This window comes from Colletotrichum paranaense, assembly GCF_030867605.1.
Source record: "Colletotrichum paranaense strain IMI 384185 chromosome Unknown Scaffold_7.1, whole genome shotgun sequence".
Lineage (NCBI taxonomy): Eukaryota > Fungi > Ascomycota > Sordariomycetes > Glomerellales > Glomerellaceae > Colletotrichum > Colletotrichum paranaense.
In genome coordinates, this window is record NW_026848965.1 from 1,002,104 (window position 1) to 1,028,594 (window position 26,491).

The following is a 26,491-nucleotide window of genomic DNA, read 5'->3' on the forward strand; positions in this document are numbered from 1 at the left end:
ACACGAACTCTGAAAGTCCTCTGTGTAAATGCACCAAACAGCCCCCGCCCCCTGTCTATTTGCTTAAATGCAATGACTTATTGGAAAAGGAAATACTCGGCTACTCTCATTTGCTCTCGGCAGCAGAGCTGTCGGGAACAGCCTTGGACAGTGCAGGAGAGGCAGCAGTCGAAGGAGGAGAAGCCGGGGTTTCGCTGTCCAAGTTGGCGAGTGCACTATCAGGATGGTTAGTTACGAACTAGGATGATTGTTAGAAGCGCGGAATAGCCTACCTGAATGCGTTTTGATGTTGGGTGGTGGGGGGAGTGCCGGTGCGGGATGAAGCACCAGAGTCCTCGCCAGGGCGGCCGAGAGAGCCACCAGGTCCGAGTCTGCGTCCGCTGTTGCTGCGAGAGCTGAACATGGAGGTGGGGCCAAGAGAGATGTTGCCACTGGCAGCTCTGCTCGTCGAGCCCTTCAGGCGACGCAGGTCGTCCATACCGACTTGGTTGGACTGGGCCTGCATGTAGCCAGAGGAGAAGTTGCGAGAATCGCCACGGCCGACATTGGGGCGGCCGCCGGGACCGCGTTGGCTGCCGCCGCGCTGGTTCTCCATTGCCTTCTGGGCAGCAGCTGCCTCAGCCTACGGAAGGAGTCAGTAAACAGTATTCTGTAAGGATGGGGGTTGGGATATCATACCTCTGCGCGAATCTCATCAAGAGTCTTGGGGCCCTTGTTTGCCTCCTTAGAAGCCCAGCCAGCCTTGCGAAGATCCAGGACGTCCAAGAGCATGAACTTCAATCTGCTGGGAAGCTCGGGCATGTCCATCATGTGCTGGATGCGGTCGAAGTAGACGTTCATCAAGGCCTTGCCCTTCTCCGAAGCGTCAAGGTTGTTACCAATGGTTCTCAACAACTTGGAGAGAGACTCTATCTCAGCCTCGTCGGGGATACCCTCGTAGTCGACAAGCTTGCGAACACACTCATGCATGATGCGCTCCGTCAACATGCCAAGCTTGTATAGCTCACCAATGAATTGAACGAGACCAAGACCGCGACGCTTGGCGGCAGCAGCGATGTAGTACTCGTCGGAAAGCATGGCGGCCTCGTTCGTTTGGGGCTTGCCCTCGTCTTCCTCCGGCTTGGTGGGCAGGTTGACCTTCCAGCCGCGCTCGAACTCCTCCTGACAACGGTTGAGAAGGTACTTGCGGAACAAGGCACCACCGCTAACAACGACACCGTTCTTGTCCTTGATATTCTCATCGCGGATCTCAGGGCTCATCGTGTCAAGCATACGCTTACAGAACTTGGCGTACATGGAAGCCCAGTGAGCCTCGTCGGTGGCCTTCTCGAAGGTGAGCTGAATCACCTGGCGGAGAGTGCGGCCATCGGACTCGTCCTTGGACTGGCCCGCGATGGCCAGAATCTGATCGGCAATCTTGTCGAACTTCTCCGGAGTCATCTTGTTGAGTGCAGCCTTGACCTTACGCTGAACCATCTGGGGATCCATGTGGTCGCCGCCAGGAGTAGGTCCTGAAGCTGAGGGGCCCTTGCCGACGCTGGTCGGCTTCCAGCCTGAAGCGGAGACAGTGATGGGCTTGAGCTCCATGCCAGCCGTGAGAGGCATGGTCTTGGCTGCCTGCGCATCCTTGGCGTTGTAGTCGTTACGTCTGCTGCCACCACCTCTGGCAGAGCGGGTACGGGGAGAGTTGGGACCCATGTTGGAGGAAGAGGGAGTGCGGTTCACCATCTGAGGACCAGGGAATTGGCGGAAAGTGCCCATATTGCCAACGGGACCGCCACCTGAGCCCATAGCTGCGTTAGCCATAGCGAACCGTTCAGCAGAAGTCGTGCCGCGGACGTTGTTAGAGGGACCACGGAAGCTGCCCATAGCACCGACTTGAGGTGCAGCGGCGCCACGTTGGGAGCCACCACGTCCGGAACCAGCACGAGGGGTAGAAGCAGAGCGGGAACCATCGTTGTCACCAATGAGGGACTTGACTTGCTGGTGAAACTCTGTGGAAGGCTGCTCGGTGAAGACCTTCTGGAACTGCAGCAAGAACTGAGCATCGTACTTGAAAGTCTTGCCCTTCTTGGCGACGGCAGCGTTCAAGGCAGGGTTGGGAGAGCTGATACCGGCAGGGTACAGGTCTTGGTTCATGACAGTCAAGAATCGGGCAGACTTCAAGGACTGAAGAGCAGCGCTGGGTTGGGGCGGCTCAACAGGCTTGGTGTTGAGGGGAGCCAAGTTGAGAGGCGACGGCTTGGGGCCGCGCTTCTCGGTGGGAGTAGCCTTGGGAGCGGAAGCCTCGGTGGGGGTCGAAGCCTTGGAGTCACCGATGCTGAGGTTGGACAGCTTGTCGGCAACATCGCCAACCTTTGCGGGCTCGCTGTCACCAGTCTTTCCAGCGAGCAGCTCGGCGACGGAAGGGGTGTTTCCGCCCTGTGCACGCTTTCTCTCCTTCTCCTCTTCGAGACGTTCCATCTCGCGCTCAGCCTCACGGAGCTTGCGGTCAGCCTCAGCAGCGTTGGTAGCCTTGTTTGCCTCGTCAAGCTTCTTCTGTGCCTCCTTCTCGGCTTGCTTCTTGGCGGCGTACTCGGCAGCAGCCTTCTCGCGACGAGCATCTTCCTCCTCCATTTCGCGAATCATGCGCTCCATCTCGTCCTCCTCATCGGCGGCAGAGGCGGCAGGCTTCTCGGCAGGCTTCTCAGCCGCCTTCTCAGCCTCCGCCTTGGCCTTGGCCTCAGCAGCCTTCTTCTCTTCCTCAGCGGCAGCAGCCTTGGCCTTCTCTTCCTCGTCGGCCTTGCGCTTCGCTTCGGCTTCTTCATCAGCCTTGCGAGCGTCTTCCTTTGCCTTCTCCTCAGCCTTGCGGGCTTCTTCCTTGGCCTCGGCAGCCTTCTTCTCTTCATCAGCGGCCTTGGCCTTAGCATCGGCCTCTTCCTTCGCCTTGTCCTCGCCACCCTTGGCCTGCTGGATCTTGGCTCTCAGCTCATCCTGAATCTCTTGACGAGTCTTGGGAGTAGCCTGGCTGTCTGTGCGAGCGTGGGAGGGCGTTGCGGACTTAGGGGGAGGAGTAGGTGTAGAGGAGACGATGGGGGGAGTCTTGGACTGCTGGACGATAGGAGGGGCAGGCGACGACGGAGTCTTGATACTCTTCTTGAAGTCAACCGCTTCGCCGGCAGCGTTCTTGATAACAATGGCGGCACTCTTCTTGGGGCGGACAAAGTTGCCCGATGACGCGACAACTGGGGGCTTGACTTGTGCGTTCTGAGGCTGGGGAGTACCAGACACAACAACAGGCTGGCTCGGCTGGCCAGTGCTAGAGGAGGGACGCTCAGAGTGAGAGGAGGTGCGTGACATGGCAGTCGGCGCAGGCTGGTGGAATGCAGGCGGGGCGTAGCCAGGCTGGAAAGCCGGGGGCGCTCCAGGCGAGGGCATGTATCCCATCTGGTTATAGTAGATGGGTCGGCCAAACTGGTCGAACTGATGGTTTGCCTGGGGAGGGTAGCCGTACTGTGCCTTTGTTTGAGTTAGCAATCTTTCGTAATTACCGCTTTCAGGAGAGAGATCGATAGGGGGGACTGGGGGACGAGAGAGTTGACAAAAGCCACTAGGTTCAGTCGACACGTAGGCCAGCTCAGTGATGCCATAGTCGCCAAAGTCTGAACAGTAACTCGGGTTCAGACCGTTACGGTCGGCCCAAAGCTGCTCTCCATGCTTGTTATGGCGCCGAGGTCTGCTGGAGTCGAACGGCAAGTCATGCGAGGAATCCACATGTCTCGACTTCACATGGGAAGACTTCTCCCAGTGCTTCAGGTTCTTCTTTTTGCTCTTGAAGGAAGGAACGAAAGCAGCACCCAGATTCGACGGAACAGAAAGATCTTGAAAGGGAGGGGGAATTACATTTGGGGGCGGGCCCTGCTGGTAATACTGAGGAGAGGGAGCTGGCATCGGCATGGGATGCATCTGCGCCGGAGGCATGTTCGGGGTTCCGGGCTGGGAGTGGCCGGGCTGAGAATGGGCCAGAGCAGGGCTTCGGGCCGGCTGAGGCGAGTTCGGGTAGGGTTGCATGGGTCTTCCGGGGTGGAAGGCAGGCGGCATACCGCCGCGGCCCTGACCGTTTCTGTACTGCTGTTGGTTCGGGGGGAATCCCATGTTAGCCTGGTACGGGGGCTGGTGAGGGTTGAAACCACGACCACGGCCGCCCTGGGGCTGGAAACCTCCACGGCCTGGGCCTTGGTTAGGACCAGGGGCGTCGCTGTGCTGAGAAACGCCGGACTCGCGTCGGATGTGCTGGCCGGGCATCGCAGGAAGAGCGGCCTGGCTCTGGGGAGTAGAGGCTTGTCTCATGTGGCGCTGAAAGAAAAATTGCAAGTCAGTGTCGCGAACGCAAGCAGGGTGTCCGAAGAGGACGGGACTGATATCACTTACATCGCCATCGCTTCCGAGACTGCCAAAGGTCATCGCGTTGGGCTGAGCCATGCCCGAAGGGGGACGGCCACCGCTAGCAGAGGGCTGAGGGATAGGAGAGGGAGAGTGCGCGGGAGAAGGCACTCTCTGGTTGGATCCAGGAATAGGGATCGGAGCGGCGGTAGCTTGAGGGGTGCTGTGCGCGACAGCAGGAGAGTTGTATCCGAACTGAATGCCGGGCTTTGCACCACCGACGGGTCCGCCGTTGGGAGCGAAGCTGTTGGGGCCGTTGGCGCTGAGGGTAACGGAGCTCTTGCGAGCGTGATCGGGTGCGCTTCCGTTCATGTTGTTGGCGGAAGAGCCGTGAGGGACGGCAGGGGCAGCAGGCACAGCAGGTGTGATAGGAGGACGTCCATTTACTGGTGACGGAGCAGACGGCTTTGCATTTTGCGCAGAGGAGCCACCGACCACCACTGGTGGGTTGGATCCCGTCGCAATCAGCGGCGTGGAGGCTTGCTTCTTGTTCGCACCGGCAGCGGAAGCATATGAAGGAGCCGAAGTCGCAGCAGAGGGGGTGGGCGCCGGGTTGGACTGAGGGCTGGCAGTCGAAGTCATATGTGGAATCTCGTCGTAGCGCGTCTGTTCGTGTAGAAAGTAGCGTTGATGAAGAACCGTGTCGAAACGAAGCTGACGTCGGTGTCGGATAGTTGTCCAAGGGGCGGCAACTGGGACGATCGCTCGGGTGCCGAATCACGGATTCGATTTCGGGTACGGTTTTGGTGACGGATCGCAGAAATTCAATTAATGAATGACCGTGTCAAGAAGAACTCCAAGGAGAAAAAATTCCTCGCAAAAAGATGGATCGGATCGTTTCGGAGGTTGCGAAGTCGACTCGGTCCAAAAGGTGGATGCGGGAGGAGAGATTTTTTGTTGTTGCGGGTGAGTGCTCGTGGATTCCTTGACGGCAGGAAGGAAATATCGCTAGGCGATGGGGGTGGAGAGGGGGGCAACAAGGTCTGTCTGCCTACGCAACGGGTCTTGGAAGAAACCAAATAAAGGTGTCCTTTGACCGGCGGGTACTGCAGAGGAGGAGAGAGTCGTCTTCTGAAGGGTGAGCTACAGAAGAAACTGTCGATTCGGAAAGGGTCTCTCTGGTGAAAGAAAAATTATTCCACCTGGACCAGTTTCGGTGTTTGTGGTAGGTTTAGAAGGAGAAACGACCAAAAAAATTTTGGGCGACGAGATAATATGGCGTGGACCTGGGTGTGAGTGGGAGGGAAGGACCCAGGGAAAAGGTACATTGGGTTAAGTACCTCCTCATAAGCCCGCGCCGCGCCCACACCCGCCTCAGACCTTTTTCTCCATTCACTCGCCCGCCCTCGCCCTCTCGCCCTCGCCCTCACCTTCCAGGTACAGACGAAAGTCTATTGCCAAATCAGTGATGAAGCCATCTTGGTCTCCATTTGTTCGCTGTTTATTTGATCGTATATCTATCTCATCTCACCATTTTTCACGTGGGTGTTGGCATCAATTCACTGAAGCGAGACCTACCTTATTCACTCAGGCGAGGTGAAGCACCCGCGCTCCCTCCCGAGTCCCAACCTCTACGGGTATCCATACCCCAGTGAAGAAGGCCCCGACCCATCCTTTTTTTGGCGGGATGACAGTGCGTTGCTAACCAAATCTCTCGCTTATCAACACGGTATCGGACCCGCAATTGCCACGCACAAAAGACAGTGTGAGGTGGATTCCATTCGTGGAAGGGCCCTCTGATTTCAATTATCTTTCCATCCATCACTTGCCTATCGCTCTCTCAGTCTGGCGGCATAACCCTCTTGGTCGGTCAGCTTACACAGGCAGCCAAAGCATTATTCATCACCAAAGTAGCCTGTTTTAAGGTAGGTAGGTAATAAGGTAGCCATGAACAGGTCGGTGCTGAAGTTGAGGCAACGTCAGTAAAGAGCCATCTCATTCAGCCTCACTTCTTCAGCTGGCTTCGTACTCATATGTATTTTGATTGCCTGACTGAGCATGTTGTCTTTGTCTTGTGTTCCGAAGCCTAGGAAGGTGCATGCCTAGGTAGTAAGGTGTTCTTGGGTCAGCCTGTCTTGGATCCGTACAGAAAGATTGATACCTGAGCAAGGAAGGCACCTTGGGCAGAGCAGGCACAAAGAGTGCACAAACAATGCCCAGCTGGCTGGCTGACTGACTGCTTCGCCCCTGCTTCCTTTCTCGTTTCTCATTTGCACGCAAGTTCACCATGGTCGAGAGATTTTGCAATATACAGAATCGAAAAAAAGTGAAAGAAACGGTTGAATATCATATCCGTGATATCAAGGTCGCATCTCCATATCAACATCTCGCCCTAATCATGATATCATCCCAAGATAGCTTCACGTTGGTAGGTTTCCTAATCAGGGCTTTATTAGTGGAAGATAACTTGGAGAGTGCCCTGTGACTGTCGTCCCTCCGACGCGCCGGGTGTTGGGTCTGATTACTTGCATGCCTTTCCCCAACTTCCGGCTCTACCTGGGCCGGACTCAAGTCTCAAGCGTACCTTAGCTTGGGGTACTTGGAAATACAACGAGACTGATACAGACCACGGAAGGGCACGCACCACGTCAATTCCAGGTTATTTCCTCAGGTTGTCCTCACTCGCCGGCTAGGCTTGGATACGACACGGAGGAGTTACAGTGCCACAGTGCCACAGTGGTAGCAGATGTGGTTATTCATGGAGATGCTGGGGGCCAGACCCTTGTTCCTCTTTACAATCTGGGCAGCAAACTCTAGGACCCTTTTCTGTCCTCCTTTTTTTTTTTTTTCCTTTGTCGTTGTTTTTTCTTCTGTCTACGTACGGATACCGCTCCTGAGTCCTGTCCTGCCCACTCCACCTCCATCGGCATAGCGGCCTCTCGCAGCAACGTCCAATCGACCAACCTGCCTGCCTCAAAGTCGCTGTACAAGTCATCGTGAAACTCCGGTGTTCGGCACCTGGCGGCAGGCTGTGTGTGGAAGTGCGAGCTTTGCATGCCAACGGGTGGAGTCGAATAGCCCCTCCCGCCACATTCTTGGGAAGGTCAAAAGTCTTTCGAGTTTCCACGGCTGGAAATTGGAGAAAAGGGTGTTGAGTGAAAATGTCATTATCAGATGCCTAGGTCGGTTGATAGGCTCCCAGACAGCCGAACAACCAAGGTTCCTGACGGAGATGGCTCGACCCTCCAGTTGGGCTCCTTCCAGGTATTCCGCGACTCATCGGTACTTACCTTAGGTAAGGTAAGGTAGGCAGGTAGGCAGGCAGGTGGAAGGGTAGAGATGGGTTTGCACTTGCCTTTCCAAAGTGCCTCACCCTCTTGCCATGCAACACCAGCCTAGCAAGATGAGAGGTGTCCCGTTTGCTAGCCATCGGGGGGTTCCCATGCCAAACTCGCACTTGGCTGGGCCTCCCGCTTTGAAATGGATTTCAGGCGTTCAGACCCAACCCAAGTGACGAGTGCACCTGCATCACTACGCCATCAACCACACTAGCTAGCCATCAGCTACTTCTGCAACATGCAGCTCTGGCGCCTGCCGTGACGGTACCGGCTGTACATATAGCAAAACACACATATATGCAATACTCGCGAACACGGTCAACGCGATCTCTGGCCCTCTCTCTTTATCCCACTCTTCCTATCAAAAAGGCGCAATAGTACACACGACTATTGGAAGCTTCTGCAGCCGTGCCTCGAGACTCTAACCCGCGTACCTGACCCAGCAACCCGTAACGAAGCCTTCCATCTTCCTTCCTCCCAATTACCTTCTACGGATACAGACATTGATTCCATGCAACTTCAACAATCCCTCCTACAAAGAGAAGGGGGAAATTTTATTTAGTTCTGAACGTCGGTTTCAAACAGTGACCCTGGTCTCCCGAATAAGGAGCTAGAACACAAGAGACGAGCAAGGCTAGACAAGGGCCACCCCAAACATCCCTACCCTGCCCGAGCTCATACCCCTGCAGTTTCCCTGGCGTCAGAGAGAGGCTAACACGTGCGTTTTGTCCTTTTCTTTTTTTCCCTCCTTCTTCCCCCCAAGGAATATTATGCTCTTTTGCAATGCCGTACTTCCCATGAGGACTGTATCAACTCAGGAACTGCTGCTGCTGTTATCAGCGCCAGGGAGTTGATCATGCCTCGACTTCCTAGGTCCTGATGCTAGCTACAGAGACAACGGCACATTTTACTCGTCTTATTCGTGTAAACAGCACGGCACGGTGCAGTTGATTTTTTTTTCTCCCTCAATAGAGTTGCCATCACGAATCAGTGCGGCAGAATCCAACACTACTCCAAACGAGGCGAACGTTCCCGCTCCCCCCGGAAACCCAGCCAACCAGTCACTTCGTTTTCATTCGGTGGCATCGCCTCCGGTGTCTTAAGTCCGATGAATGAGAAGCTGCTGTTGCGCACAGCTGTCCGCAGCAGTCACGATAATTCGCAAGTCAGCTCACTACAGGTAACATGAACTTTCCCCATTCACTGTATCCAGTATTGCAGATACACAAAGACTCATCAGCATCGCTTTGGCCCTCCTCTGGTGAGTCGACAGCTTCCTAGTTGAAGATGTGTGACTGTGATAACCCCAGCACCGTCAGGCGGATCGGCATCTCTTTTCCCATCAATCACCCATCGCATGCGTCAACGCGCAAAGCAGCGCGGGTACCGGGTATGGGCTAAATGGCAATGCGCATCGCTCGGTGGGATTAGATGACATGGGCTCGATGGGATATCCGGGGGCCCAAAATGTGCCCTTGTCGGTCTCAATGCCCCCGTCAATGTCGTACGTGAGATCTGCGAGTCTCTCACTTTGGTTGAGGTGGTTCCCCCGATTCGCTTAGTAAACCTGGAAGAGAACACCAGCTTTACACCAAGTTTTATTGGGCCACCAACGCCGAGAGAACAGGCGAAGCAGACTTCCTTATTGCTTGCTTCTCACACTACTAGCCACAAGGAATAAGCAAACCACTTTGCGGTATGCCTCCGTGCACGAAACCGGCACTGAGGGTATGCTACCTCATTCTATAACTTAATAGGGAGTTCGCGACGCGACAAAGTGACTTCATCGGCAGCCTCATTCCTCCCTTTAATTGATTGCATGGCGTGGCGTGGCGCGAGCATGGGTGCGCGTCGTGTCATCGACCTTGAGTTTTCTCTCACCCGACCCTTTTGCCTACTCCCATGGCCTTCAGACAAACTGCATTCAGTACAAACACCTGCAACACGGCAGGTTTGCTAATGACTGGCAATTCTCAACTTAGCTCTTCCATCAGCCACAGTTAGGAAAGAGCAATGTTGGATGCAAAAAAATTTATTAAAAATAGTGGCAACAAGCGCGCGTGTTAGACGCGTCGTCTCTCTAATTGATTGGGCTTCATTCAAATAGCCAGCTTTGGACGTCAGACGAGACAGCAGAAAAAAAAAGGGGGGGGGGGGCGCCGTCGCCGCGGCTTGCAAGCCGTCCTTACCGTACAGGCCTAAGGCGAACGAAGACAAGCCTCCGTAAGTGAGACGGAGGAGTCACAGGTGAAGCTTGAGAGGAGAGAGATGAGGTTGCTCGCGGAGCCCAGTGCCTGAATGTTGCCCAATATCCGAATTTCCAATTTACAAGCTTCCGTCACCCGTGCTTCCCCAAGCCCCTTCGTCTAATTCTGTCCCTCCTATTCCCCCATTCAGGCGGAAGAAAAGTCTGCTCTTCCCCCGAGTTGCAAATGGACTCTTTTCGGTCTCTACGACCCAAGATGGGGGCAGCGCGAGCGCGCTAACGGACGGGAGCACTATGTTAGGGGTGGGTAAGAGACTTGTTCTTCCGTCACTGCAAGCAAGCTTGGGGCGATGCTCGTGCTTTTCTCGTGACTTGTGTTGCCTTGGTTGCGCTGTGCTAATTGCCAGCCAGTCAGTCAGCCAGTCCAGTCATTCTCCTTTCTCTGGGCTTCATCTTCCTCTCTCTGGTGCGTAACATGGCACTGGTGCCTGGTCATCGTAACGCTCTGTATGCCAGTTGCCACACCATTTCGTTAGACTTTTCCCCTTCCCATGCTTGGCCAACCTCGCCTCGCTGCCAAACCCAGTGGCCAAGTCTCGGTATCATGACACGCAGACTCACAAAAAGGCAGAACACCTCACACGTTGACTCAGAGCCATCATGCAGTCACTCCCATGAAGAAAAACAGTCAAAATAACACGACAAATCCCCGATTCTTTCTGCCTCTCCGTCCGAACGCCTATGCCCAATCAGATTGCAAAGACTCAATATCAAGATGCCCGTTTGCGCCGTTACCGTCTGCCGCCGCCAGCGACTTGCATGTATGGTACTACGGATCTGCTCGTGAGTCTTACTTAGCTGACTTGATGGTCTTCCCTGCTTACCCCCTGCCCGTCCCTGCTCATCATATCCAAAACACCCTTTTTCTGCAGTACCAGCGCCGCAGTGGTTGTCGTCACCGTACATGATGTGCGGACCCTAAACAGCCGGCGCTTACTGGCTAGTCGGGCTCTAGAATCTCAGGTACCTAAGGTAGCTAGCTACCTACCCGTAGTGGAAGGTAACTCAAGGTCGGCGCTACTCTGTAAGTTTATGTATTGTACTCAAGACGCGCTTCATCACCAAAGGGTCTCATCCTGATCGAGGATGGCTACAGGAGTGTGGGCGGTAAATTTAGTATCCTTCCTGCTTTCTCTGCACAGAAGAAGTCGGCCAGAGCCGTTTGATCGCCGTCCTTTCAACTTCAAACATTCTACCCGTCCTTCTAGAATAGCCATTGTGTGCCATTCTGTAACTCACAACTCCGTGCACGTGCTTGAGGAACCACACACACACACAAACGTTATCATTGAAGGAGCTAGGAGGAAAGGTAGCACGGAGTTGCTTCAAACATCTTCCTCGTCAAGGTCCTTCGCCTGTTTGCAGTTGGGTCTACCCATCCCAGATTCGTAAACACTGTAGAAATGATACATTCCCATCGTTATCCTGCTAGATGACCACCGCCTTGGCCATCGTTCTTGTATCTCATCAGCATACCTCGCCATGCTTGTTTCTCACTCCTCAACCTCGTCAGGGATCGCCTCCACGGCATCACTTACATCTTCTTCCGCTTCGTCTACCACTTCCAGCGGAGTCTCGAGGACCTCCATCTCCCCACCTCCGGCTATCGTGCCCTCTGCTTGCAATTGCTTCACTTTGGTGTTGGTCATCTGGTACACGTACTGGCCAAGATGCTCAACCCCTTCCATACAAACCTCTCCGGGGACTTCAGCCTTGACATCTCCAACATTCGGTCTCTCTGTTTGGTAGAGCTCGCCAGTGACAAGCATAAGCTTATCAGGTCGGGCCAAGAGCTGGTCGAACGCTTGCCGTAGCTCGTAGCATGCCTCGAATATCTCACGACGGCCAAGGATGTACAAACCCAGGCGCGCGCGAGAAAGCGCAACCGTCATGCGACGGATGTCACGAAGGTATCCAACTCTTGATGTGCGGGTCAACGAGAGAATAATATCTACAGCGTATTAGTTTCCCGTGCAGATCATCCAAGCTTCGCACTAATTGTAGAACTTACAGTCGTTTTGCTCGCCCTGGTACTTATCCACGGTTGTTACAATCTTGGGCATGCCAAAGATCGTCTTGTCAGCGCATCGATGGGCCAGGACGTCTTTCACCAGGGCTCGCTGGCCAGCATAAGTGGTCAGAATGCTAATCTTCGATGCCGGATAGCCTAGAAGGCGCATGTATTGGTACACAGCCACTGCATACTCCGCCTCTCCGAGGTTTTGGATGAAGTGGGGAGTTGGCTCCGTTTCTCCACGTCCCTTGTAGTCGGGCACGTTGATGAACTGGTAGTCGTACTTGAAGCCAGCGTTCGCCACAGAGTATTCGCCTTCGCTCTCCACATGCGGCAGGTTGCCCAGCTTGGGGTACCGCCACTGATAGAGATTGGCGATGGATGGTCGAGCTCTGCCCTGCTGGTCCAGATTGATAGTGGGCACTCCAAGGCGGACAAGTCGCGAGAACAGCGACTGTTCAAGATTCGCGTAGTGCCGGAATGCCATACTCTGAATGACTGGGGAGTTCTGGAAGTGATCACCACAAAGGACAACTCTCTGCAAGCTCATTTGCCCCTTCTTTGGCTTTTGCATAGCCAAGGGAATGAAGTTTTCGATCTCGGTGATTTGTGCAGCTTCCTCCATGACGACGTTGTCATAGTGGAATCCAAGGGAAGCAATCTCTCCACGTCTCATTGCTGCATGAGTAGATGTCATGGCAATGATTCGTGCTTCATTGGTCAGGAGATAGTTGGCCTTGTCCTTGTCTCGGCGTAGAATCTCGAATGGTATGGCGTCGGCCAATTCAGAGAAGATCTTCGTAATATGGCGGTAGCACCCATTAGCAACATCAAGGATGGTTTCTCTGTCGGCCTCGGGTGAAAAGAGGGGCTGCGGCGCATCCGAAAAGAATTGATGGAAGGGGAAAGCGCCGACAATGTCAGCAGCCGAGGTCTCTTCCGCCTTGGTGATTTCGATGAACTTGGTCCAGGCTGGCTCGATATACACCGAGTGGAAGTAGCCGGCCGTTTCCGCAGAATTACCATGAGCACCAGGCGCACCAATACTGGCCGCCAGACGGTTGACCTCCAGCAAGTATCGATCTCGATTTTCCAGGAAAGATTCGACACGACCGTGTTTGCTAAAACTGCCTTCAGTGTAGAGCTCTTCCTCGCCGTGTCCCAGACGAAGCAGATGACGGGCATCAATATCCAAGGCCACAATCTTTGCGAACAACTGGTTGAGCGCCTGGTTGCTGTGTGCAATCAAGAGCGTCTTCTGCTCCGGGAAGTTGTGGTAGATGTTGTTGATGACTTGCGTTGCGACATCCGTCTTGCCCGTTCCAGGAGGGCCCACGATGACTGTGAGACCAGGTTGCGTTCCCGATGTGATCGCTTCTATCTGTGCTGGAGTGAATCGCACCTTGTTTAACTTCGGCGTGTCGACAGGATATGGGCCAGTGTTGGGTGGCTTATAGGTCGATACCTTCACTGTCTCCACCTCAGCCAGTAAGGCAGGCTCAGTGTCCCGACGACGCTTCTTGGATGGCTTTGATAAGGGTTCAACGGCTTGGCGCTCGGCAGTTTCCAACACATATGGAGGGCCAAAGCTGCCAGAAACATCGTCACTCGGCTCCACAATCTTGCCTGGCAAGCTCCCAGTAAGATGCTGCCAATCCAAGAAAGTGTCTCGATAGTCGATAGTCTTGATGCGATTCGGCAACTGCTTGTAGGTGGCACCGGCAGGGTCGCCGTAGCCGAGGAAAACTTCATGAAACCACGAAGCAATCGGGACCTCTGAGAGTGTCAAGCTGCGAATAGACTCCAGCACGGGCTTGAAGTTGTTCTCCCTTCCGCTGCGACGCATGACAACGTTGATCCGCTCGTATGCCTCAGGCGGACTTGCAGAGGAGCGTTCGGCGTCCGCGGCATATGTCCTAGGATCCAGTCTCAACTGGAATCTCCGTCGGCTATCGTAGTGACCTGAACCATCTCGAACCACCTTACCCTTATCGTCAGTGATCTGAATGATCTCGGCAGATCGGATAGAGATAATGCCGAGCTTCTCAGTTTCTGAATGTGCACTATCTCCGTTTGTGGCGCTGTGGGAGGCGGGAGCCTGGATGGCAAGAAGGAAGACTACATCGTCTGGTCTCAGCGAGTCCCATTCACGCTTGATACCATCGTTCAGGCGGCGGACATCAATGGAGATCTCCGCCCGAACCAATGACGGTTTGTCATCCCCTACGAGGGCAGGCACAACTTCGAGGATTGAAGGCTTTGTAGTCGGCAAGGCCATTTTGGAGAACCCTTGGAAGCTGGTTTCACCCGGTCTGCGGCTTTCGGGTCGAAGGCGACGAATGGCGGACTCAACATCTTTCCTGATGCCGTAGAAAGACTCGGCACGGTACAAGACGAGTGATCTCCAGAGGAAGTCGCCAACTGACAGGTACTGCAAGTTAAGCTTTGGCAAAGCCAGAGGATGGGAACCATCGTAATTCTCGGTTCTCATCACGTTGTTCTCGAACAGAGATTGCTCCGTGGGGACCAACGCCATGTCGCGAGCGATTTCCTGAAAGGATTTCCGCCGTTCAAAAGTGGTAAGAAGCGCCTCGAGGAGAAATTTCCTATCGATGCTCACTGAACAAGAGTCTGGATACGTTGTCCGGAGGCGAAGCAACCCTGCTAACTCAATAATCTCTTCGTCGGTCAGCGGTTCCAGAAGTCCGGCCAGCTCATCCCTCTTGTCAATTGAGCCGTAGTTTGACAACGCCAATACAGTGAGCTTTTCTTTGAAATGCTTCAGTGACGTCTTTTGAAGCCTTGACAAGTTTGCGCAGTGTTTATCATACGCTTCTGTCCGGCTCAATTGTGCGCCTGTTTGGTCATCGATCGTGAAAAAGGTGTAATGTCTGAGAAGTGCGTTTAGATCCCTCAGAAGACTGTTCTCCTCGTCATTAAAGACAGGAGACAGGCGCATGGCGGGGAGAATGTGGAGGTCAAGCAGAAGGGTGTTGACATAACGTCGAGTAGGAAGCTGGCTTTGTAAGTCTGTCAGGAACTCGACAAAACGCTCGCAGTATAGGACTTGGTCTAATTCACGTTAGACACGCATTCCTCCAGCTAGTTATATGACAGCTTCTTACCTGGCTTTGCGTTCTCTGTGTAAATCAAGCTGAGAAAGTGCAGGACCAAGCTGTACAGCCATGATCGATCAAACCGCAATTTCGCCTTTGTAGCATCGTCGGCAGCGTCATATCGTTTCCCTGCAGCACGCCATGCCTTTCTCACATGCGCGTGCTGCTCGAGCTTCTCTTCGCGTAGTTCTTCAGTCGACAAGCTGTGCCATATCGAAATGGAGACCAACGGTGCGCACTCTTTCCTCACAATCGCGCAGTCCAAGCTCTGGAAGGCCGAGATCAAAAATGACAGCAGGTGTGTCCGAATCGCAGGCGAAAGTGTTTGGTCGAGAGTCAGAGATAGGATTCGGCGAAAAAGGCCCGAGAATTCGTCTGGTCGATCCTCGAATATGCTCCATGCCTCGAGTTGCTCACGGCGCTTCACGTTAGCCAGCAGGACCAATAGTAAGACATGATGGTTGGAGGAGTCGTCGGAGTATCCGGGCCACAGGTAACTAAGAGACATCAGGATCAGCAAATATCCAAATATCAGTGTAATTGTACATACCTCTCGAGAGTCTGCAAGCTCTCCAAAGTCAAGATAGACTTATACGGGAAGCCATCACGTTCCAAAACATCCCATATCTCTTGCTTGAGAACATCGTTCTTGACCTTGACCTTGGTCGCCCTCTTGCTCCTTGTCGTCTTCAACCAATGCTTCTTTGCCAATTGAGCGAATGCGCTTTCCCCCTCGATATCGGCAACTGTCGGACGGTCGCTCGTGGCCTTTGTTTGGGATCGGGTTGACGGCGCAGCTTGAGCCTCGCTGCTCTTCTTCTGCCTCTTGGCTGTCGGCATGGTGCTTTTCAACTTCGGACAAAGAGGAATGCCAATATGCGCGATTGCATGCTGGTGAGAAAAAAGACAAGGCGGGTGTCGATTTGCTGTGGAAAATTCGATGCGCAGGCGCGCAATTGTTGAAAGTGACGAAATGCAGAGCTCGTCCACCTCTCAAAAATTTCAGCCTTGCTTTTCGGGCAAGTCGCACTCTCAGATGAAGGTGAGTTGGCTGGTGGTGCAGGTTCCCCACGCGACAAACCGACGCGATCAGTCTTCCCCCAGTGTTTGTTTGCAAGCTACAGGGCTGCTCACTGGAGAGCACCTGAGTCGCGAGGTGCCTATGGGTGTCTCAAAAAGGTGCTGTAAACTTCTTCCAGGGTGGTAGCGCCAGTGGCTGGACCCACTTACCTTAGACTCAAGGTCGTTGTTTGCGACGTACCTTACCTTACGGATACCTCCACTACGGGAACTGAAGCTCGACCGATCGTGAATTCTTTCAATCGGCAACGCTGCGCATTGCGAACACATTTTCCGCAACGGAGTCTTCAACACACCTAGCGTCGAGAGGGAACGAAACGCGACATCCATTCGACCAGCCAAACCTACCGTCACATGGCATATATGGCTAAGCTTTCCTCGCTTCTACACAACTAAGCGCAGTCTCTCGACCGATCCCAAGATGCCGGCCGCCGTCACGCCTCAGCGCCATGAGGTGCCCGGGGTCGTTGCATTTGCAAAATTGCTGGACGGCCTCCTGGCTCGCTCGATGGAGGTCAAGTCTACACCCACCATTGAACCAGCATTACAAAAGGCAGACTTTGGTGATCTGCAGGAACAGCTTGCTCGCGTGCTTGCGATTCCGGGAGTCTCAGAAGAGAATGGCGTCGGCATTGCGATTCAGAACAAAGCCCAACAATTCGCTATCATCGAGACTGCCGTAAGAGATATGTTCAGCAATTTGATTGTAGGTCGAACTCAATTATCCTCGCCAGGCATCAATTAACTAACAACATACTTCTCGAGGCCACGACACCCATCGAATCCCCAGATTTCGTCAAGGTCTGGAACTTGTTTGACCTCCTGACTGTGCTCTCCGACGACGAAAAATGCGACCCAGCCTTGTTATTCTGGCTGGTGGAAGAACTCCTGGACAGCCAAACAATCGCCGGATGCCGCAAGATCTTCGACTTTCTTGAATCGAGACGCGAGAGGATTACCGTGAAGCATTTCAAGCAAAAACAATTGGTGATCCTTCGTAGCTGTAACGAACTCCTGCGACGTCTCTCTCGAGCTGAGGATACTGCTTTCTGTGGTCGCGTCTTCATCTTCATGTTTCAGAGCTTTCCCCTGGGAGACAAGAGCTCCGTCAACTTGCGAGGAGAATACCATACCGAGAATGTCACTGTCTTTGACGATTTGAGTGCCAAAGCTGAGGAGACTACCGAGCAAATGGACGTGGATAGTCAGACGGGGGCTAGGGAAACAGAGTCCAAGTCTCAACCAAAGGCCGTTTCATTTGACGCGAAGAAGTCACTGCAGAACGATCAGCCGCTTGAGCCAGATGCTCTGTATCCCTTGTTTTGGTCTCTGCAGGAGACTTTTAGCCAGCCCAAGAGATTGTTTGATCCTGCCCACTTGAATGAGTTCAAGCGCGGCTTAGAAGCGACAATGACATCTTTCCGAGCAATTCAAAGCGAGCAGGGTCAGCGGCCGCCAAAAGCGGTAGATGAGGCCCAACGAGGCTTCAAACGGAAACGAGCAGATGTGGAAGAGAGCGACTTGGCAAACTCATACAATCCCAAATATCTGACAAGCAGAGACCTCTTTGAATTAGAGGTAAGCAGTGGCACATCATGCTGTGTGGCCCTCAGACTGACTGTCCTAGATGAGCGACATTTCTTTCCGCAGACACATCCTCGTTCAAGCCTTGATCATCATGGATTTCCTTCTCTCTCTTTCCCCGAAAACAAAGGAGAAACTGGCCGGCAACGCTCAAAATAAATCGGTGATTTACCTCGGCCAGGTTCTTACCGAAGAAGACGTAAGTGGCGGGATTATATCCGTGAACAGTTAAGAGGCAGACTGACATGGAGACAGACGAAATGGGCGACAGAGATGAAGAAGACGATTGTCGACAAGTACCTCAAGCATGGGGTTGACGGTCCGTATTTCAGTCGAATGGTCGAAACGGTCCTTGCCAGAGATAAGAACTGGATTCGTTGGAAGTCGGAGAACTGCCCATCAATAGAGTTGCCCGCAGTATCCCCAGAGACATTTGACGAGGCCAAAAAGGCAGCTCAGCGTACAACGACAAAGAAGCGATTAAGGGCCACGCCGATCGGGTCTCTATCCCTCGGTTTCCTGGATGATGGCGATGACGAGCGTGCGATGAAGAAGCTCAAGGCCCTGGAAAGATACAGCCTGCCAGAGCTTGAGAGCTTCAAGGGGAAGATTGCCAACGACGACTTTGAGATCGACATGTCAAACACCCCCCAGGAAAAAGCGCCTTTTATTGAAAGCAAAGCGAGTAAGAGTTGGCGCGCCCTCCGTATAGCAGGCAAATCAAGGTTGGCCTCATTCGACAAGATCGACGATCCGGAAAAGATCGACGCCATATTTGAGGAACCGGTCGATGTAGACGAAAGCGAGGCTGCCGAGGAAGCCGTAAAATCTGAAGACGTTCCCGAAGACAAGCGCCCAATCATACTCTCAGGACCGCCCGGTGCAGGGAAAGCGACACTTTTTCAATTACTCGCAAGCCGACGTCCTGGAGCTTTTAAATACGTGCCACGGCATACGACGAGAAAGGCACAAGAAGGCGAGGCTGAGAGCAAAGTCTTCTACTTCGTCGAGAAACAGGCCTTTAACATGCTGAGAGATGGCGATGCGTTATTGGAGTTTACCACGATAGATGATGTGGACTATGGCACGAGTCGGAAGGCTTTAGAAGCGGTTGTCGAGGGTGGCAAGGTCCCAGTCACCTACATGGATAGCGAGGTAAGACATCTCCCTTCTCTCCCAAGTAAAACTGAAATTTTATTGACCGAAATATAGGCCATCCAGCAAACTCGCGACCTTGGCTACTCGGCACGGACAATTCTTATCTTGCCACCAAGTAAGGAAGTTTTGGAAGAACGCTTGCGAAAGGCGGAGAAAGGCGATTTGGTTGCAGACGCCCTTAGCAAAGCTGCTCCCTACTGGGAAGAAGATTCGAAGTTAAAGGATGGGTTTGATTTGGTTCTGACCAACGAGGAGCTCGACGCCACTTTCAAGACGCTGGAGGAACACATCTATGGCAAAGCCGAAGAGGCCGAGCTCAGCAATGGCAAGCCAGACAACGAGGCAGCAGTAGATGAAGCGGACACTATCATGGACGATGCTCCGGTAGAGGCGCCGCAAGAACCCCAGGAGTCTCAAGAAGCTCAGGGAGTTGAGGAGACCGAGAAGACCGCGGAAGCACAAGAGACAGAAGAGACCAAAGAGAAGGTCGACGAGGCCAAGGCTGACGAGGCAAAGGAGGCATCCTAGGGAGGTAGGTCTCCAACCAGCGTCAGCCGAAAGTGTAGGCGCGTCTCTTCACCCAGACCAGCCAACTGGCATTCTCGGGACTAGCTAGATATTGATAGAAATTCATGATACCCAGTTTTTCCAGTCATTTTATCAACGGCTTCGTCTCTGCCAAGCGTGAATGGACGACGAAAACCCAGAGGCAACCTATCATTGACATCGCCATGATCTTCCGATACGATGGCCCTGATGTACGGCGAAAAATACTGACTGTCCTCGATATGCAAGACCCATCTGGATGCCTGGTGGCACAGAATGTCCTCGCCACAACACGAAAGGGGGCCGGTCCTCAACATTAATTTTAAAGTGGTAAACTATCTCTGTCCATCATCCGGGCAAGATCTACATACATCATCCCGAACCCGAAAACTGACATCTCGCATAATTCCACAATCTCACCCTCCCAGCAGCCATGCTAAGGCCCCTGAGTAACGGCAAAAATGTTCCCCAAGAGCCCCTTGAACTTGCCATTCCTCCAACCTTTCCACTCGTGATCCATGGCACCCCACGTCTCGTCGAAATCAACCGCCTTGTTCCGCACATAATACGACCCCTGAATCGCCCACAACGCCCAATCCGCGTCATTGTCCTCGAGATAGCCCACAAGGCAAGTCAGGTACGCGTGCTCCTCGGCCGACAGCCCGTCCTCGCTCCCGCCCTGCATGGCGGCCCCAAACTCGGACATGAACAGCGGACCGGTGTACCCTTTACCCTGCTCCAGCACGAAGCCGAACAAGGCGCCGTACTCTGCCCTTTCAACATTGCAGTCTCCGAAATTTGGCGTCGTCACCGTGAAGCTGTAGCTATGCGCCTCCCACACGTTCTTCCCCTTCCACGCGCTTGTATCGAGGTTCTTCGTCCGTAGCGGGGAAAAGTCCGTGGCCGAATTGAGCCCCCCGATGATGACGAGCACGTCCGGATTTGCCTCGTGGACGACTTTAGCCCCGCGCGTCACGTAGCCGTACCACTGATCCGCGGCAAAGGGAATCTGCGTCCAGGTGGCACGCAACTCGTTGCGGATGGAAATGGCCGCGACGCCCGGTCTGGTCTTGGCCCAGAGGCTCATTTGCTGCAGGCCCGTGAGCCAGTCGTCCGTGTCAAAGTAGCGCGAGTTGGCGGCCCAGTAGAACCGCGCGTCTTTCCACCAGCCGTTGCCGTCGTCGAGGTTGCAGCACCAGGAGGCTTTGCTGACGTGGTTGTCGAGGATGGTCATGATGCCGCGCTCCCAGAGGACGTCGATGACTTTGCCAAAGACGTCGCGCTGCGTTATGTTGCCGTCGGCGAGGAACGGGTTTTGGACTAGGGCCTGGTCGTACAGCTTGAGCAGGTCGGCCTCGGGCACGCCGGCTGCTTTGGCGCCGTTGACGAAGGAGTCGCGGACGGTGACGCCCGGGTTCGTGGCGTGGTCTGTCGAGAAGGTGAGGCGCACGCAGTTGAAGCCTTGCTGCTTGATCCAGTCGGCCAGGTACTCTATCGGCTGCTTGTGGAGACCCTCAGGGAGGTTGACCTCCATATGGCCGGCCCAGTTGATGCAGCGGAGTTTGACGCGGGCGTTGGACGAGTCTGTTATCCAGCGAGATGTTGAGAAGAGGGGGAGTTGCGGCTTTTGGGCAAGGACGGGTAGGATGAGGGACCAGGCGGCCCAGAGGATAGGGACGAGCCTCATTGTTGGCGCTTTTTTCTGATATTGTTGTTATCAAGACGGTACTTTTACTATCGCGTTGTTGTGATATCGCCCTACGAGCTGTTTTATTCCCCCAGATCACTACGATCGTGTGTCGATATAGAGATACTAGACAAAGCTCTAGTCTTTGAAAGCGTCGCCAAGTCAGACAGCCTACGGATGGTCGACTCTTAATGCTAATAAGTAGCCGAGAAGCAGAAGAAAAGAAGTAATATAATACGCGCGGGGCAAACGTCGATCAGGTATGAAGCATCCTGATCTGCCAGATCAAGTACGCAGAAAGTGCCGAAATAGTCCACGAGGACGTCCTATGGAACCTTGAAGGAGAGCAGCTGAGGGAGCCCCCCAAGAGACAGAAGGGCGACTGACTACCTGCAGGTCCAACAGAAACCAGCGATACAACCCTTCGGGCAGAGAAAGTGCTCGCCCTGCTCGCAGAGAAAGGTGTGGGCGAAAGATCGAGAGAAAGTCATTCAAAAACAACGCCGAGGTGATAGCACGCGACCCTTAACTGACCTACCATATATATCATTGCTCGTAAATGCCCAGGCCGCCCAAACGGAAGTGCGAGTAGAGAAGAAGTCGCCTCCCTAGAAGAAGGGGGCGTCCATCTGGAGAGGTTCCATCCATACGGAGCATCGATCAATCACATCTGTCAAAGGCGCTTCTCAAAAGGTGTAGAACCTCGGACGAATAGAGTCGGCGCAGTATACCGAGCCCATGCTCTCCTCACGACAGGGTTGTATCCCGTCCGTCACTATAGGAAAAGATAAAGCAGCCGGAGAGCCAAACAACCCATGAACACGCCTATACTCGACCGCAAACAACCAACACGTAACTACTCTCAAAGCAGTGCCCTAAGTTGTTGATCCAAAGCGTCACAGAGCCAACAGCAGAGAAGAAGCGTACCGAGACCTCTTTCTCTTCGTCAGGTCCCCCCCGCCATAGACAGGGGTAAGCCGTTGCTGGACGCATGGCCGTTGCGGCGTGTGATTCGCCTGTCTCGGCCAGGAACGGCATTTGCCATGCAGGCATTTCACAAGGTTAAGATCTGTCAGGGTGTCGTCCAAAGAGCCAAGGGGAAAGCTCAGAGGCGAGAGCTTACTATGCAGAGGAAAGGTGTGGGTGGTATTCAAACGCGCAGAAGGCCCGTAGACTGAAAAGGAACCGGCGGCGGAGGTGAGGTTGGTGTGGCCGGGACGCGGCGCCATAGGACCGTCCGATAAAAGAGGGTCCACGTCACCCGACCGGGGCTGGAGCTGGACAACACTAACAGAGGTCTGAGCTGTTTGCGCCACTCTCATTCGCCACACCGTTTTTTTCTTCGCGTCCCCCCCTTCCTGAGTTCCCTCTCATAATTCTTAGTACCAAAGCCCTCCCACCTCCAAAAGTTGGAGAAATAATATCTTCAGCGCTATTGGTCAAGTTCGGCCAAAGCGGTCATCAAGTCAATAACACCTGCCTGGTCTGGTTTGCCGTGGGAGTCTGCTAGATCCTGTGTCACAAGAGGCAATAAATGACTTGCCAGTGACCTAATGAGAATGATCATTTCTTGACATTCCTGTCGTTCAGGGGGCTTTCGTCTGTGCAACACTGGCCGGTCTAAGCACAGAAGCCTTCGCATCACTGAGCGACAATGACAAACTCAGAAATGCAGTAGAATATTTATTCATTATTATCGTCACTCGTAACCCGCCTCCTCATATTGAGACGGCCAGCAGTCAAAGTCTGCCTATAGTATCACACTAAGGTAGGGTATACTAAAACAAAGCGGTTGGCTAATAGGCTTCTTTCTCCCAAGAGTGGCCTGGCCTTTTCCCTCTCGTTCTCCCAAGAAATGCACCAGCGCCCGAGTCGTCGTCGTCTTCTTGACACTCGACCGTAGCTGCGGCTGAGTAGCAAAAGCTATTAGCAAGCATTTCTCTCCGGCTCCTCGACTCTGTAGAGTCCCAAATAAATATCGTTGCGTCATGCTTCGTAAACAAAAGAAAGAAAAAAGGCTGTGGCAAAACTCCCGCTAAAAAAGAAAATCCTGTGGGTTGCCTAGTAATGACTTGCAGCTTCATGCCGCATTTGTAGTGGGCTGGTTTCCTCCTGTAGGACCCCGCGTCTCGAGCTCTCGTCTCTTGGCGAATAAGCTCTTGAATGCGCCAAGGCAATGAATCAAAGATTCTTCGTCGTGGGCGCAGAATCGGTAGCTCTTTTCCTCCGTAATGAGCTGCAGACAGTGCTTCTTGGTCTTGCTGACCGGGTCAATGTCAACCACATTAACAATTGCCGACATTGGTCGAATGAACTGCGCCGTGTACTCGGACTCGTCCTTGTAGAGAATAAAATTTCTCGGCCGGAGCACACCCCAAAGGTTCTTCCATTGCTTCACGCCGCCCTTGCTGCGGAGGAACCAAAGCCAGCCCTGCCAGATGACGCGATCCGGATCTTGCTCAATATTGAGACCGCTAAGTTGGCTCGCATTACGGTCAAGACCTGGCCGGTCCTGGGTGCCTTTGCTCGGCAACTGGACCGCCAGGTCTTCAATGGACATGCCCTGTATCCTTTGAATCTCGTTGTCTGAGAAGTCCGAATGCGAGGCGAGTTCGTTGCCTGAGTACCCAGCGGTATCCGCCATCTGCGATGGACGTCGATGGGTTGAGCCAACAAAGCGCGGCACTGGAGGTTCCAGCGGCTCAGGAGAGCTTGATCCAAGCCTTTCAGTTCGTGCCATGTCTCCAGCCTGGGCGGATCTGCCAACCACAAGGTAGGATTGCCGCTTGCCATTCGGGCTGGCAAGGAGCAGCTCATCATGTTCCTCTTCAATACGGGCATGGCTCCTAATCAAATCCACCCATTCCTCTGCATCGTGGCTACTGCTAGCCTGAAAGTGGTAGTTCCTCGCTGGCGAAAAGAGTCCAAACACGTTCTTTCTCTTGTTTTTGGGGTCCTTGAGCAAAGCAACGGCGGTTAAGTCGGCGAGGTACAGCTTGTGTCGCAGCTTGTCCTCCTTGTCGGATCGGTAAATTGAGAGTGAATTGGGTCGGAGGACGAAGTAAATTGACTTCCAAGTCTACACAATTGGTCAGAAATGGTCCTCAAGCATAAATGGATACGGGTCCTACGAACCTTTGTCTTCTGTGTGCGCTTCTGCAGGTAGCCGCTCTTCACAACACGGTCGAACTCGAAGCTGCCGTTTTGATTAACGGGCGACGAATAGGTGTCTAGGGCCAAGCGGCTTCGAAGTCGAGAATTGGGATCGGTGGGAAGAGATATCGAGGATGGTGGGATGGTGACGTCCAAGCTTGGTGCCGGATGCGGCGTAGGCAGCTGAATCTGCGACTGGGCCATGGTCGTCATGATGAAGATATTAATTCGTATCGTGTGGTTGTGGGTGAAAGTAGGATGGCAGTCGCGTAAAGTCGCACATTAAAGAGATTCCCGTGCAAAAAGTCCGTCCGGGGAACGATACGACGATGGGCGGAACGGGCAAAGACGCAAAGTTGCCGAAGAACGAGAGACTTGTAGAAAACGGCGGCGGCGGGTGAACAAGCGATGCGACTAAAGCAGGCAGTGCCGGCAGCGTTGGGTCTCCGGGTATTAGTCCAGGTATCGGTAGGTAAGGTAGCCAAAGGATTTCTGCAAGGTCAAGTCGGGTGTTGGACGAGGCAAAAAGAAGTCGAGGTGGCTGGAAGTGGATATACCGAGTGGGAGTCGCGCGTCGGTGGTAGCTCTATTATCGTGCCCTTGCTCGATTGCCGTTGTATTTTTGCTGGGACCGACTGGGGCGTTGTTTATGCTGATTGCTGCCCTTGCGAAAACGAGAGAAGGACCAGAAAATGTGTTTGGACACAAAGGTAAATGGTTAGAAACGAGTGTGCAAGGCGGGTCGAGACGGGTCGCGCGCGCAGTGTTGCTGCGGAAAGGGGGGGAGCAGAGAAGGAGAAGGAGGAGCTTCAGCGTTGACTCCTTTCGCACGGGCGTGTCGTGTGTAGATGTCTTGTGCCGGGGGGGCTGAGAGGTCAGGTATTTGAGTGGTGAAACTTGGGATGCCAAGGAAAGGAGACGAATCTCGAGTTTGAGAGGCAAGTGATGGCAGCAAAGGGATGAAGAGCGCTGTGTAACGGATGGGGGGGGGGGGGGTCGGGTAGAGCGGTATGGTCTTTAATAAAAAAAAATTGGAATGTCAAGATGCGGTGAGGGTCAACGGGCTTCGCAGTAAGGTAATGTAGTACCTAAGTATCCGTAGCGCCGTGTCAAATACCTCTCAAAAGAGTGACGGAGTCAAGCCGCAAGCCTGATACAGTGTGGTGGAATTGACGACAGGTCAAGTGCCGAGTATTTACTCAGCGGGGGCGAGATGCGATGGAGTAGCCAAGGCGTGGAGGAAGAACCTGAAGCTATGGTACGGCTTCGAAACTGGATAGTGAAAGAGGAGAAAGAGGAGAGGACCTGACGGGATGTACGGGAGACGGGAGTGAGTTGACAATGACGATGCCGGAAGAGCTCCAATGGCGGTGACGAGTGACGGGATAGCTACGGAGACATTGGACGAGTCGAACAAAGTCTGGAATTAAAAGTCTCGGCCCCAAGCCAAGCTTGGTGGTGATTAAAATTACAATGGTGCCCGTCAGAGTTAAGCTTTGAGGGGAGGGGCGCTGATCGGCACAGCGATGTCGCAGGAAAAGAAGAAGCAGGGCGCATTGCAGCAAGCTTGAGAGAGAGAGGGATCAGAGGCGCCATCTGAAGGTGGGCGAATGGGCGCAGAGAGGACAAAATTAGTTTGTGGAGTCCCTTTTTCTTTAATGCATTGCAGTGGCATTGGACCATTGGTACCAGGTTGGCATTGTTGATGAGATGATATTGCAATGTGACTTGTAAGGTACCTCTTGTCTCAGGGGCAGAAATGGGGACTTTGGATGTAGATGGTACAAGTATCTTGCGTTATGCTTACTGCGTTCCTCTTGCTGTTTTGACTATCATGTACATCCATCTAAGGTAATCAATGCTCAATTCAGGTACACCCGAGGGGGATCATCAAACCAATAAATGGTCAAGACCCCACGGGCAGAACAGAAAGAAGCGCAGCGAGTCGCAGACGCGCGCATTGCTCTGGGCCACATCTCCTAAAGTGCCTCATGGGGCTTGGTGAGGGGTTCTGCGGAGAGGACTCCAAGTCAGCTCACCAGCTCCCATTTGAGTGGTTGACGGTGTCTGAAATCAAAGAAACAAGAGCAGCCCTTTGAGAGGTGACAGGCTTGGGAGACAGGGAAGAGGTGGTCGGGAGTCGAGGGGATTCAAGGGAAATGGTCATTGGCGCATCTGAGCGCTTGA

At 53.6% G+C, this 26,491-nt stretch overlaps 8 protein-coding genes across 8 annotated transcripts; 2 read left to right on the forward strand and 6 right to left on the reverse strand.

Annotated features, from left to right (window-relative positions):
- Nucleotides 1–106: 106 nt before the first annotated feature.
- Nucleotides 107–5,124, reverse strand: CPAR01_09145 (translation initiation factor 4F; the record flags this gene model as incomplete). Its single annotated transcript, XM_060493411.1, has 3 exons — nt 107–215; nt 273–622; nt 679–5,124. Coding segments are annotated over 3 exons (4,905 nt in total), but the record flags the coding sequence as incomplete, so codon positions are not given.
- An 817-nt stretch (nt 5,125–5,941) lies between these two features.
- On the reverse strand, nt 5,942–6,184 carry CPAR01_09146 (uncharacterized protein; the record flags this gene model as incomplete). The annotated part of the gene is made up of 1 exon (XM_060493412.1): nt 5,942–6,184. One exon carries the CDS (start codon nt 6,182–6,184, stop codon nt 5,942–5,944), a length of 243 nt encoding a protein of 80 aa, XP_060347542.1.
- A 5,275-nt stretch (nt 6,185–11,459) lies between these two features.
- On the reverse strand, nt 11,460–15,936 carry CPAR01_09147 (intron-binding protein aquarius; the record flags this gene model as incomplete). Its single annotated transcript, XM_060493413.1, has 4 exons — nt 11,460–11,917; nt 11,978–15,052; nt 15,106–15,593; nt 15,647–15,936. The coding sequence occupies 4 exons, from the start codon at nt 15,934–15,936 to the stop codon at nt 11,460–11,462; spliced, it is 4,311 nt and encodes a 1,436-aa protein (XP_060347543.1).
- A 661-nt stretch (nt 15,937–16,597) lies between these two features.
- Nucleotides 16,598–19,446, forward strand: CPAR01_09148 (guanylate kinase; the record flags this gene model as incomplete). Its single annotated transcript, XM_060493414.1, has 5 exons — nt 16,598–16,882; nt 16,942–17,754; nt 17,804–17,959; nt 18,016–18,915; nt 18,973–19,446. The coding sequence occupies 5 exons, from the start codon at nt 16,598–16,600 to the stop codon at nt 19,444–19,446; spliced, it is 2,628 nt and encodes an 875-aa protein (XP_060347544.1).
- Nucleotides 19,447–19,900: 454 nt separating this feature from the next.
- On the reverse strand, nt 19,901–21,151 carry CPAR01_09149 (cellulase; the record flags this gene model as incomplete). Its single annotated transcript, XM_060493415.1, has 1 exon — nt 19,901–21,151. One exon carries the CDS (start codon nt 21,149–21,151, stop codon nt 19,901–19,903), a length of 1,251 nt encoding a protein of 416 aa, XP_060347545.1.
- Nucleotides 21,152–23,231: 2,080 nt separating this feature from the next.
- CPAR01_09150 (PH domain-containing protein) lies at nt 23,232–24,517 on the reverse strand (the record flags this gene model as incomplete). The annotated part of the gene is made up of 2 exons (XM_060493416.1): nt 23,232–24,230; nt 24,287–24,517. The coding sequence occupies 2 exons, from the start codon at nt 24,515–24,517 to the stop codon at nt 23,232–23,234; spliced, it is 1,230 nt and encodes a 409-aa protein (XP_060347546.1).
- Nucleotides 24,518–24,712: 195 nt separating this feature from the next.
- CPAR01_09151 (uncharacterized protein) lies at nt 24,713–25,018 on the forward strand (the record flags this gene model as incomplete). Its single annotated transcript, XM_060493417.1, has 1 exon — nt 24,713–25,018. The coding sequence occupies one exon, from the start codon at nt 24,713–24,715 to the stop codon at nt 25,016–25,018; it is 306 nt and encodes a 101-aa protein (XP_060347547.1).
- A 675-nt stretch (nt 25,019–25,693) lies between these two features.
- CPAR01_09152 (uncharacterized protein) lies at nt 25,694–25,987 on the reverse strand (the record flags this gene model as incomplete). Its single annotated transcript, XM_060493418.1, has 1 exon — nt 25,694–25,987. One exon carries the CDS (start codon nt 25,985–25,987, stop codon nt 25,694–25,696), a length of 294 nt encoding a protein of 97 aa, XP_060347548.1.
- Nucleotides 25,988–26,491: the final 504 nt, after the last annotated feature.